The sequence below is a fragment of the Habropoda laboriosa genome, unplaced genomic scaffold (genome assembly GCF_001263275.1).
Source record: "Habropoda laboriosa isolate 0110345459 unplaced genomic scaffold, ASM126327v1 scaffold578, whole genome shotgun sequence".
Taxonomy (NCBI): Eukaryota; Metazoa; Arthropoda; class Insecta; order Hymenoptera; family Apidae; genus Habropoda; species Habropoda laboriosa.
Window position 1 is genome coordinate 1,152,915 of NW_017100941.1, and position 13,021 is coordinate 1,165,935.

The 13,021-nt window shown below is 31.7% G+C and overlaps 1 protein-coding gene across 1 annotated transcript in view; it reads left to right on the forward strand.

Moving 5' to 3' along the window:
* Nucleotides 1–12,791, forward strand: part of LOC108577602 (cation-independent mannose-6-phosphate receptor) — a 32,190-nt gene extending 19,399 nt beyond the window's left edge. Inside the window, 3 exon segments of the mRNA XM_017940785.1 lie at nt 10,118–10,244; nt 11,693–11,841; nt 12,702–12,791. Coding sequence (XP_017796274.1) covers nt 10,118–10,244; nt 11,693–11,841; nt 12,702–12,791 — 366 coding nt within the window.
* Nucleotides 12,792–13,021: the final 230 nt, after the last annotated feature.

A 13,021-nucleotide genomic window follows, 5' to 3' on the forward strand; every position in this document is an offset into this window, starting at 1 on the left:
CATTTTTGTGTAATTTTCTATTTTACTACATTTTAATTACTAGATTTTTTTGTGAAACTTTTATTTCTCATATAATTTAAATTATTGAAATTTTCGATATAACATGCATTTGAAATAGTATTGTATAATAAATGAGAATATTTGATTATTATTCCATTGAAATGAAAAATTACGAATTTTATGGCAATCGCTCTTAATTCTTCAAAACAGCAACATTTAGAACGGTTTGCTATCGCGAGCTGCACTGATCTTTGTTTTCAAACGTCGCATATGTATGTGCGCAATAAGATTAATTTTGCTGGTGATACGGAATGAAATATCTTTCAACTAAAATTTATTCACAAATACAATAAATAACGTGAAAATAAATAAATAAAATGAAATAAAATATTCTCCTCACGAGTACATATACTGATTCGAGAATTTTTTTTAATTGAAATTTCAATCTGAACCGATTCATTTGCCTTATTTTAATTACTAAATATCGCAGAATGATTATATACTTGTCATAAAGGAACCGCTGGGATTATAAATAATGGATTCATACTTAAAACCGTATGTCTTCAAGTAGAAATATTGATTATGATTGTAAGAGTACTATACCCTATCAGCGAAATTCTGATAATCAAGATTTTCGTATCCAGTTTGAACAGTACTGTAACTGTTTCGATTATAATAATCTACTATTTAATTTTACAAAGTAAATAAAGCAACTCGATAATGATCAGCGATAATTATATTTTTATTTAGGCGATTCAGCTAATCATGCTGTATAGAATGCTTTATGTAATTTATTTTCCATCGTTCGAACACGATATACAAAAATGAAATATTTCTCGCGTTTCTGCTATTCAAGTTACTAGTATACAAATAGGGTCAATAAAGGTTACAATTTTTCACCGAGATAAAATTGCGATTTTGCTGATTATTCTCATGCTTTGAGTTCATTTAAACACGCTATGCACACTTGGAAAAGTAATAATGAAATAATAAAACCAGGCTTGGTTTTTAATTAAATATCTGTCTAGTTTTATTTTTACTTTTAAATAGAAAGAGTTTTACGCGATTCTCGTTATATTTGTTTCTGAAAATTCATATTAATATTCAGTTTTATGCAAAACCAGGTGTTCTTTCTAAATATGCAAAAAATCCTATCGTCATATGATTGATAGCAATAGTAGTAATAAAGATAGATATTTAAATATACCATAATCACCTCTGACAACAAATATTTACCGTTACACCATCCTATAAACTTTAATATATGCGATAACAATTTCTGTAATATTTGCAAGAAACTAAATTTTCGAGAACACTTGTTTTCGTTATATAGGTTATGTAACGCTTATTCCTTCGGACCTTTTTCCTTCTTTCACTGCTTCTTGCAAAGTTTACTTCTCTGGAACATTTTAAACACTTCTGACCTCGGTAATTGGTGTTAATTGTACACTGTCCATTAATTTATGTCTACGTACGCTTTGTTGTACTTCATTTGAAGTTTAATAATGAACGTACCAGTAAAACTACTAAGATTATTAAAAATAATAATACATAATATAAATTGTACAATGCGTAAATACGAGTAATCTTGAAACATCTATATCATATTGTATTCCATTCGATATATAAAATCAATGGTTTAGAGACGTTAAAAATTGCATTTCGTGTGTTTAATAAATATTCCAGTAAGTACCTACCGAAGGTAAATTCTGCAACATGTAACCTGCGTAATCATGCAAATAATTGTTCGTAGGAAGTCTAAACGCGAATTCCGGTTTTTAGCAAGTAATGTTAAAGAAAAAAAATGTAATAATTACGAATGCTATACATACATCGAAAATGATACTCGGTATCGTACATCATATATGCACTGTTGCTATCAACTTTTAAATTGGTTCTAAGAATTATACCTGCACCACCATTTGAAAACGCCAATATAACAACATTACAAAATCTTTTTTTCCTTGCTAATTGAAAGGATATTATTTCTATCTTTGTACTTCAACAGACCATACAGTCGATACATCGCAATTGTAATTATAGCTTCGATGTAAGAAATGAATTCCTTGGAAAAGTTACGGTTGATAAGTTCCCGTTAAAGAATCATAATGTTTCAGAGAAAATTTTGCATTTGCAGAAGGAAAAATGTAAATTGTAAAATGCATTGTCATATTTTATTATATTCGTGAATATTTAAGTGAATTATTTTTTAATTACTAGAACAATTATAACGCAAGTGTTGTTGACACTTGATAAAGTACAACGGTAATTTTAGCTTTTACTTTTAACAAGTATTAATATTACAGGTTAATTAAAATTAAATTAACTTACATTAGTTTGAAAAAGACTACTGCTAAATATACGAAATAATTAGAATGCAAAGTTTCTAACTATTACCTAACCTAACCTCGTGCTAATTTCGTGTCGATTAAAATATTAATAAATTCCCACGACTAAAGTAACTATTTTCTGTTTCCTTTTCTTTTAAACAATTTTTAATTAGTCTGAAATCTTTAGTTTCAGTTTATATTGCAAACTATCAATATGTATAAACATCATTGTGTCTTTGGATGATGTACATTCTTTATTGAATATCTGAATATCAAGTTTTCATATGTTTGTTTACCAAACGTAAATAAAAATTAGTTTCGAGCAACATGTGATCAAGTCGTAAATTCTTTATTTATCATCGGTTTCGCCGTACATAGTGAAACTGCGGAAAATTCGCATAAATTTCGATCGATAAATCGACGCGAAGGAGAAACTAGCGACAAGCATCACAAGAGAAAGGTTACCCGGTTCTCGGAAAACACATCATAGGAAACAAACTTTAATAGCGCGTCAGACTAATTTTAAGAATAAAAATAAATGTCGACTCAATGTGATCGAACAACGTTACCACAACAATCGTTTACACATAAATATTACAAACATTGAATAACGAAAGATTCTCCTTCTCTATACTGGCAACGTATACAACAACAATAAAGGATTCTTCCACTGTACTATTCGCGTACTCTCACTTTATACGCGAAATTATTATGTTATTTCTACAATTCAAGTAAAAGCACGAGGATACACGGTCGTTGACATTACAATCAATATGCGCAAATCGATTTCGGTAACACGACACTTACTAAATACGAACACAAGCCGTCTACAGAATATAATGTGCTCGTAGGTTATTCGAAACCAAAGATTTCACTTACCAGATTCAACGTAGGCGATTACTCGTTGCGATCATTCGTTGTCACTGTTTGTTTTGTTTTCTTCGGTGTCGAGCAAGATATTCGTCGTTCAATCACGTGAACACACTGCGCATACTTCCACCGCCGCGCGTTTTTGTTCGGTCGTCGGATTCGTTGTAGATTTGATTATGAATTCAAACGCAATGTCACCGAACAGCGGAGGAAAAATTTCGACGCATCAAGCCAGATTGAGATTCATGTAGACGAAACACCTACCTACACGGTTTGACACGAACTGTCGATTCCCCACGCACGGTACTACGCTACGAGTCCGACACGCAATGACGGAACAAGACCACGTGATCCACATCCAATGAGTGAATCGTTGGTAGTGGGGCGAACGGCCCGATAAATGCATGCTAGCGATGGAAATAGAGGGGGGAAGGCCCTGTGGAATTTCATGAAAACCAGGAAATTTCGTAGGGTCTATTCAAACGTAATAATTATATTTGTTTGTCGATTTTGTATCAATTATGAAATGAACAACGTATTTATATTTATTGGGAATTTTCATTAAACGATTTTTCTTATCGAAGACTTGTTAGAATTATTACTGTCAATTTAATTATTAGTGTAGAATATTCATGTATTAATATAGTATGTCCTGTTCAAGCGTATACTTGCAGTTATTTAAAATGCAAAATATTTTTCATATTGTTGCTTATCTAATATTTTTATGAATATTAATGGCACTTTAGACTTGGGGAGTGAGGGTAGAGTTAGACACGTGGAAAAGGGTGGGGGAAGTGTGTGTATTTATAGGGTTAGATATTCATAAAAATATCTGATAAATTGTTGTTCAAACGTACACTTCATATATCTTGTTTAACACGTCGTGAATATCATCCATGAATAATGAAATTGTATATTTTGTTTAAAAGAATAAAGCTGAATTTTCAATTTCTACAATGGACGACTCTGCAAAAATTACATGGTTACGAATAGTATGAATTTTATATGAGAAAGCAAGTAATGTATATGAAGTGTTTCTATTATTTTTTATTTTAATTTTATATATATATTATTTTTTGTCATTGAAAACAGTAGTTAAAATTTATGTTAATTTGATTGGAAATATGTATACAATTCCGTATTAACCTACTGCACTAAAGAGTGAGTAAATGGGCGTTCAGATGATAAATGCATAATATATTGTCAGTATTTCAGGGTTCTCAACACTAACTAATATATATTGTTCGTTTGAGCGTTCCTTTACACGTACAATAAATACTGAAATATCGACAAAGTGTAACGATCATTTGAACGCCCCTTTACGTTTCATTCATATCACAATTTACGTCACGTATGAACTCATAAATTCAAAATCGTATCGGACACGCGTGTTATTTGTTTATATACAGAATGATTTAACGAATACATAATCACTGTTTAGGGGAAGAAACCAGAAATCTTGTGAAATATGGAAACGATTCACGAAAACATGCGTGAAAGTGATTAGGAGTAAACACGAGTAAATCTATAGTTGAAAAAAAACATGGAATTACCAAGAGATTACACTAAATACAGTTAGTCAATAAAGTGACACAATTTAAAAGATGTGTCGTCATTATCCTAAAGTTTCGACATTTTTTTTTTTTAGCATATTGTACCGTAACAATTACCTTTTCTTTTTGAAAATTGTAGAAGAGTTAAAAAAAAAATCTAATGAAAAATAAGGAAAATCACTTACCAATGAAAGATTTTCACTATTTACAGGTATATATAATTTTGATTATAAATATCATAAAAAGAATTATTAAAATTTCTTAACTTCACTTTAACCAATCTGACATATCTTGACTAATCTTGACTAATCTTTTCATTTTGTCACAAGATATCACGTTGAATGACATAAGATATATAAGTAGATATTCTTACGAATTTAAAAGTTTAGGATACATCAATTCAAAAAATAACTTATTCATTTCTTAATTTCATGTAAAACTGAAATTTCAAAATTAATTTTTCTAACCTAAAAAAGAAAAAAATGTTAAGATAGCTTTTTGAACGTTATCTATATATAAATAAAAATCTAAATAAATGTAGGAAGATAATGTAACATTTTGAAGAGGCTTGGCAACGAGTGTTTCTTTTCTGTCCCTTGAAACGGAAGCCCGACTTTCTTCGAAGGGCTTTCTGATACTTCACCGAACACGTGTCCCCTTTTTCTTCTATAAATATTTACGGAGAAAAGTTATATCAGCCTCTTCCTCTTTACGTAGAACAAGGTTCTTAAAAACCTTCGACTTTTATTATTGCAGAAGTCAAGAGAAAATTCAACGATATTCTATTCCCTCAATTTTTCTTTTTTTTTTTCTCATTTATTTTAAAATCGTTCGAAGTAAAGATAGATACGATATATTGTTAAACAATGAAATTACGAAAATTAACGATCGATTTGTCGAGTTTAATATTGAACCGTAGGAAAAGTTTGCGCAATCTCTGAAGAACTTTGATAGTTACAATATCTATCCACTTGTACATGATATCTGCTTCATTAATAAGACCAAGAATTTAGAAAACGTAAATAGTCTGAGCTTCAGACAATTTTTATCGGTAAGTCTAAGTGATTGTATCTGTTAAAGGATTTGTAGAGAATATAACACTTTTTTATCTTATGTAGCTTAATTTTCAATTTCCATTGATCTTAATAATTGCGAGTAATACCTATATATTATAAATTGCATAACTTTCAGACTTTACACCTGGCTAATATGTATTGCGCAATTGTACACACAATATTTAACCTTTATATTTTTAATATCTTTTTGAAATTATATCCTTCGTTATTTCCACGTCGGTAACTTCAATGTTTCAAATTTTCGTCTGGTAACACTATTTACGTATTTTATACATTATTCAAGGTGCATAAAAATTGCTATAATATCATTTACTTTCATATTTCTACGCGTTTCACTCTCATCTAAAATATTTATATACTTTCTCTTTACAAATTTGCGCTAAAATATTTACACGCTGCCTTTTTTTAGTTCAAATTTTCGCGCGCTAATCTTTCAGTGACGTCACCAATGCAAACTTCTCCCCGTCTTATATACCTATTCTAATTTGCAACGTTACTTCGAACAAAATAATCACCGTACATATCGCAAGCAAATCCCCAATTTTGATTCTCTAGACTAGAAAATAAAAGTACAACAGAATTTCACGTTGTTGTTTTTAAAAAAAGAACCAGACCAAAGAAAACTACACCTTCTTACATCGTTCATTGAATTCTTTCCTCTAGAGTGCCTTTTTCTCCCTTTAAATACACTCGAATTGCGCGACTTACCCCGCATAAAGCGCGACTATAGTTCGCCTGGGCAAGATGAGGTGTACAATAAAAACGCGATAGGGCATCGGAGGGAAGGTTTTCACTCTTTTTCCCTTCCGGAGCACCGATTCGAAGGCGTATATAGACACAGGAGTACTCAAGTGCCCAGATGTGACCAGGACATTTTTAATCCTGAAAAGTTCTGGCCGCCACATGGCCTAGAATAATATACTTCCGTGCACGGGTCGGGGACTTTCCACGGTGGCTCTTTACCATGAAAAGTATTCCCTATTTAGTGTGGCGCGCCCCTTGAAAAAAATCTCACAAGATGATTTCATAAGGGTAAGCAGATGTGTGCTTACCTCGGTGCTGCATTACTATTTCCGTTTCCGTTTCTTTCACTGGCTCTTGCCACGTGCCCCAAGGTACAACCACTCGGAGGCTTTTCTTCTCTTTTCTTTTACATAGCAACTAGAGAAGTGGCTTTTAAATATTACTCCTGTGTGCCATTCGTTAGATTCTGGATAGAATATTTTTTGATAATTTTATCCTTGTTTGTGATTAATTTTGTACCGGTGAGGGCTAAGTGTACTTTCTTGCAATGAAAGTAGTATGACAATTTTTTATTTTACAACAGTTTCAATTATTAATATTAAACTAATCCATATTATTAATATTCAGTAATATCGATATTCGTTTATTTACCGTTTATGATAAAATAAAGTATAAATAATTATCGACGACTTCTATACAAACCATGCTACAGTGAAATTCAGTAAAAAAAGAAGAAGTACTAATTAACAGACTTGAAATGAATAATCAGGCATACTGAGGTTGCACATAACTGCATTCTAAATAAAACAAACCTACTATACTGTGAACCCTGCCAATAAAATTTAACAAAATTTGATAACACTAAAGAAATATTTGAAACAGAAGAAAATTTCAAGAATGCAGTCCAACTTATCCATAGAATAAACCTTTATTGTGAGGTATATAGTAGAATAACGGCCAATTATGGTCGCTAATAACTAAGATATTGATGCGACCTCAAATTAGATTATTTTAGAATTTTCAAAATCATCTTTCGGTCGTTTCACGATTTTGCCTGCATTTTCGTTCGGTTCTTCGTTCTTCAACAGTGATTCCGTCAGTGGTCAATCAGTGTACATATGTACTAGCTTTACTTTGAAATGCCACGAACCGAACATTGGCATCTCGTGAAACAGGTTCGAATCTTTGTTTTCTTCAGAACCTGTAATACGCAGGATTTCCCTTTGCGCTTGGAAATCCCGATGTGCGAGAGTACTCGTGTCCTAATTTATGTCTTTCATACCTGGGAATTCGTCTGATGGTAAAAATTGGGGAATTTTCCCCGTGCTTACGGTTAGACGATAACCCTTAATTACGGAAATACGTTGATTCAGAAACATTCTGTCACAATATTATACTTGGAGCATTCTTACAAATTTCAGGGATTCCATAATGAACAGTGTTGGAATACACCTTTCTTTTTTTTTACCTTTAATGACTTTGATTTCACAAATTTGATTGACAAATTTTATTATAAATTTTATTTTCAATCTCATTTTCTTTTATTCGTGTAAATTTGAATAAAAAACAAAATACTAAGTGACAATTGTGTGTCCAGATGAATCGGAAAGAACATTTTCATTCAAAATCAGCTGCAATTGAGTATACAGAAATTTTGTGATATTCGAAAATTATTTTTCTACCTTGCACTTATGGGTTCAAGAGAATGTTAGTATTACCTTAATAGCTAACATTTCTAAGTAAAAATAACGGGACAAGAATTTCTTATTATTGGATCATTACCATTATCTACTTATCTCTCAGCTACAACCTACATTATTTTCACGTTTCAATGGTGAATTTCTGAAAACCCTTAATCCCTTTAGTGCAACCATTTGTAGAAGTTTAATGTGGTCGACGAAGATCAATTAACTTGTCATTACTAAGGCGTTGTAGCTTTTCAAAAATTTTCATCAAATAAAACGGACTAAATGATAATTTTAATTTCTGCGAAGAAATAAAAATAGCAAACAGAATACAAAAAAGAAGAAACACTTCAGAAAGACTTTAAGATTTGCGTATTTTTTCTAATATTCTTGTATCAAATTTAATAATAGCAATTAGAGAATATAGTTATCCTAACCTAACTATATTTACCATAGAAAAAGTCGCGACGCAAGATAAATCGTTGCAAGGGACGAAAATAAAGTTACGAATAGAAAAATTTTGCGTTATCGCAAAATTTTAAGCAAAAATTCAAAATCGAAATGAAAAATATAAAAAACGAGTATTATTCATTTATGTACATTTATTTCCCGAATACAGTTCATCGGTACGAAACAAAGAAAGAATACTATTAATTATCAATACTTAAGCTATACTTCAGCACAATTAAACGATACAGATTATCACTGTCGTAAGCTATACACAAAAACACACACGGATATCATTTTCGTTGGATTCGTCATGTATCGGCGAAAATGTAAATTACAAATTTATCGCTGGACACTTGTAGATAAGTGTAGTGACCGTACGGTAACGTAGATTTTATCGAAAAAAATATTATAAGAATATATACAATGTAAGGACGAACTTTAATCTGTTTCGTATATTACACTCGATTTACATGTAATTCTAGAGAGCGACTTTTACTACGAGATTAAGTAACATGCGCATATCCCTTCAAGACGTTCGTCTAGATTTATTTATACGTATTTTTAAATACCAGAAGTGTGCTAATGAAAAAATTAAACGTAATAGAGGATCAGGAGATTTTACGATTTAGAGATTAAACGTAATAAAAGATTACGCTTTATTGAGGTTAAGTTTAATTAAAGATTCTGCTTTATTGAGGTTGAACGTAATAGAAGAGTATGTTTAAAAAAAAAAAATTAAACGTGATAAAATAATTGAGCGTATTCGTTGAGAGACATCGTTGCGAATAGATACGCTACGATAGATTGCCCAATGAAGAAGTGAATCCCCACAAAATAATATTGCTGCAAAGTATAAGAACAGGTGTTCATTAATATTCTCTACCGATAACAATATTCTCTGTTTTAACGATGCTAAATATTCGTTGATCTATTTCGTTACATTCACTGCTCGCTAAAAAAAGAAAATTGCAATATCTTGAAACGAACCGTCGAATTGATTTCGTTTAACTTTTCAGCATGTATAATATAACTGACATAAATCTTTGAAACGTATGTTTTAAATTTCCACTGCAGTCACAAAGTGACCTTTACATTTTTCTTCGCGATTCCCACGAATTCCAATTTTTTCACAATTTATTGCACACTAATGATAAATATTGTAAACTGATTCTTCTGACTTCTCAAAAAAATTCAAGTCGTTTGGTCCAATTTTAAAAAAGTTATACTGTTCTAAAGTGTGCCACAATACTAACGGGAATAACTGTATATTGTCCGAGATATTGGAAGGCAAAAATAATTAAAATTTGGTTAAAAAATGTGATTTTTTCCTAATTTCCAAGTGTTGCAGTTTTCATTTTTTGGCAAGCACTCTATTTATCGATGTCGTTCTCTCGTTTGTTTAAACACAGGAGTCGCAGTGCAGCGTAGAATTCGAATGGCACACAAACATCACTTGCGTCTGCCAATCGAGCTCTCAGCAGTCTACCTATCCTTCAAACGCACCCAAAGGCGTGCAAGACTTCTCTGCTAGTCATAGTAAGTATAATTTGTACGTTGCCACGTTGGGTTACCAACGGGTGCTAACACGTTGAATGCCACGAGGGTCATTGGTAACATATGATGTCAAGATGAGTGAAAGCATTTCATTTGAATAAATGGTAATACAGTGGAATCTGGATAACCTCGAGTTATCGAATAAGAGAGGTCGTTGGTATTATAGTACCCTTTTTTTTTCTTTCTTCATCTAGTTTTTACTGTTTCAATTACGTTCGTTTTATCAGCCGATGTTAACGTTTTCCGCTTGCGTTCAGAATTTATTTTCGATAGAATGAGAAACGACAGAACTGTGCTTTAATTTATTTCTTCGATCTTTCGAGAGAGAGATTTGTAGAGATTCTTACAGCGGAGTGGAAAGGAAACGAAGAAAATTTTCGTCTTACAGAGGTTTTCGAGTTATCGAGATTCCACATTTGTCAAATTTTCGTCTAATGCATTATACAGCGTATTTAAATAGTTTTATTTCTAACTGTTGACATATTAATTATGCATATTGCGATGTGTTGTAATAGACAAGTTATGATTGGTCCGGCATTGAAGGTGTTAAAAAGAAAGATAGGAGCAGTAAAATACTCACGACTGTGTGCGTAATTTTCGTAATGAGAACAAACAGCTGAGTAATTGCTGATAAAGTAACGTTTAAAGTACGCAATCTCGATTATAATTTGTTTTATCAATCACCAAGAAAAGAATTCGGGTATATATTTAAGTTGCGACAGGAGCTTCGAAAAGTCGCCTATCTTGATTGAGATTATTATTATAGTACCAGGGACTAATCAATTAATTCGACTGCCACCAGTTTTTGGGATTAAAAGGAGCTGAGGAATCGTAACCTGTATCGATCATACAGCGTTCAGATAATTTTCTATAGAGCCAGCTATTTCGTTAGAATTCCATCATTTTTATTAATACTCTATAATGCCCTCGAACATATTTTTCCAATTTTTCATTTTGCATAATCATAATTTTATCAATTCTTCTTCTATATTTTCAGGTCATCCCATAAGTTCCTGTCGAATTTTATAATTTAGATCAAATTTCTAACAAATCCTTAAATTTGATAAGAAAAAAACTCTTCCTTTTTGTTTTTTTTTTGGCAAAACTATTGTATCGTCGCTATAAAATTTCCTTTAATTTTCATTCAAATATTTTTCGCTTACGGGATGACCTAACCTAACCAAAATGAAATTATTAATTATCTTTCCCAGGATAATCATATTTTTCTCCGTTTCTTAGTGTATTTTCAAATTTTCCTGTCGTTTTATTGCTCGACCTGAGCAAAAAAACAAGAATTTAACAGCGCGTTGTGTTAAACGGATAAAGGAAGATTTACTGTATCGCCATCTTGTTTTTAAATGTCTCACGAGTCGCGTAATATTTACGGAACTTGTGGAATAAAATGATTATTGATTGTTCGTTTATTTCAGCTGGTACGGTGGCAGGCATCGTGCTGACTGTTATCGCTTTGGTAGCAGCGTTGCTTTATTTCCGAGATCCTGATAAAAGAGCATGCTTGCGCTCTTGTTTCAATCCTTTTTCCTCGAGAAGAGGCAGCGGTCGCGTGCAGTACTGCAGGGTATGATACGAGCTTCGTGTCTCTTAACACTTAACAGACGGGTTGTTTTTTCTCCGTCTTTCTCGGTTTCCGGGCATTTTTTAAGAGAAGCGTAATAAAGATTCAAGCAAAAACGTAAATTTACGTGACCCGTCCGTTAGGTGTTAAGTGCTGTTTAATTATTCGCGCGTTGAAACACACCGATTTGTATCGTTTAGCAACTTTATTACGAGCTGTTTGAAAATATTTGCAAATACAGATTTATTTTGTTAAGTTAATCTTTCGCAAAAATTTTTCAACGTCAAATTCAGAAAAATTGGTTTGTTATTTTAGTAAGAATTACCTCGAGCTAAATTTATTTATAAATATGTGCCCTTTTATGAAGGTACAGTTATTCGTTAGTTTTCAAATATGAAGATTAATAAGTTAAATTTTTATATCTGTATTATAATCTGTTGAAGTTACTATGTAAATGAGAAGATTTTAAGTTTTTTTTTAAACTAATATTAAATTACATATAACAAATGTTTATCCATATTGCAGTCTCTAAATAAATTCTACTATGAATATCAGCCTATTTAAATAAATTCCAAAATATACTTACTAAATTTAGTAGACTATGGTAATTTTTTCTAAAATAAAAGGATTCTTATCGAATATTGAAATTTTAATCGAACAAATCTTTGCATCTAAGTCATCGTAACTTCTAAAATAGCAATTAAAACGAAGAATGCACGAATTCACAAACGTCGAATCACAAAACTAAAAATGATATGCCACGTTAAATCTGTGCTGACTTAAAATAAAAGATGTATAGATTAACCGAGCAATTGATAATTTCTATTAAATTATAATTTACGTTTTTTATTTGTTCACTCTAGGTTGACACCACCGAGGAAGCTCGTCTTCTGCTCGACGTTGACCCCACGCAGTATCAAACGGATAGCGACGATGACCTCTTGAACGCGTAGTCGCATCGTACTGTTCTTTTTTTTTTTTTTTACCATTTTATTCTATCTAAATCGAAAATCTCTCGAGAAGTATGGATACGTATCGTTTTAATTTCAAGAAATATGCGTATATCTATCGAGAGTGTACTTGCAAGTATGCATTTGCTTTTTGTGTTGCCATTGATTGTGATTAATCAGAACTTTGCTGTAACAATTCCGTGCCATAAAGTCTAAACACTTACGTATAACTG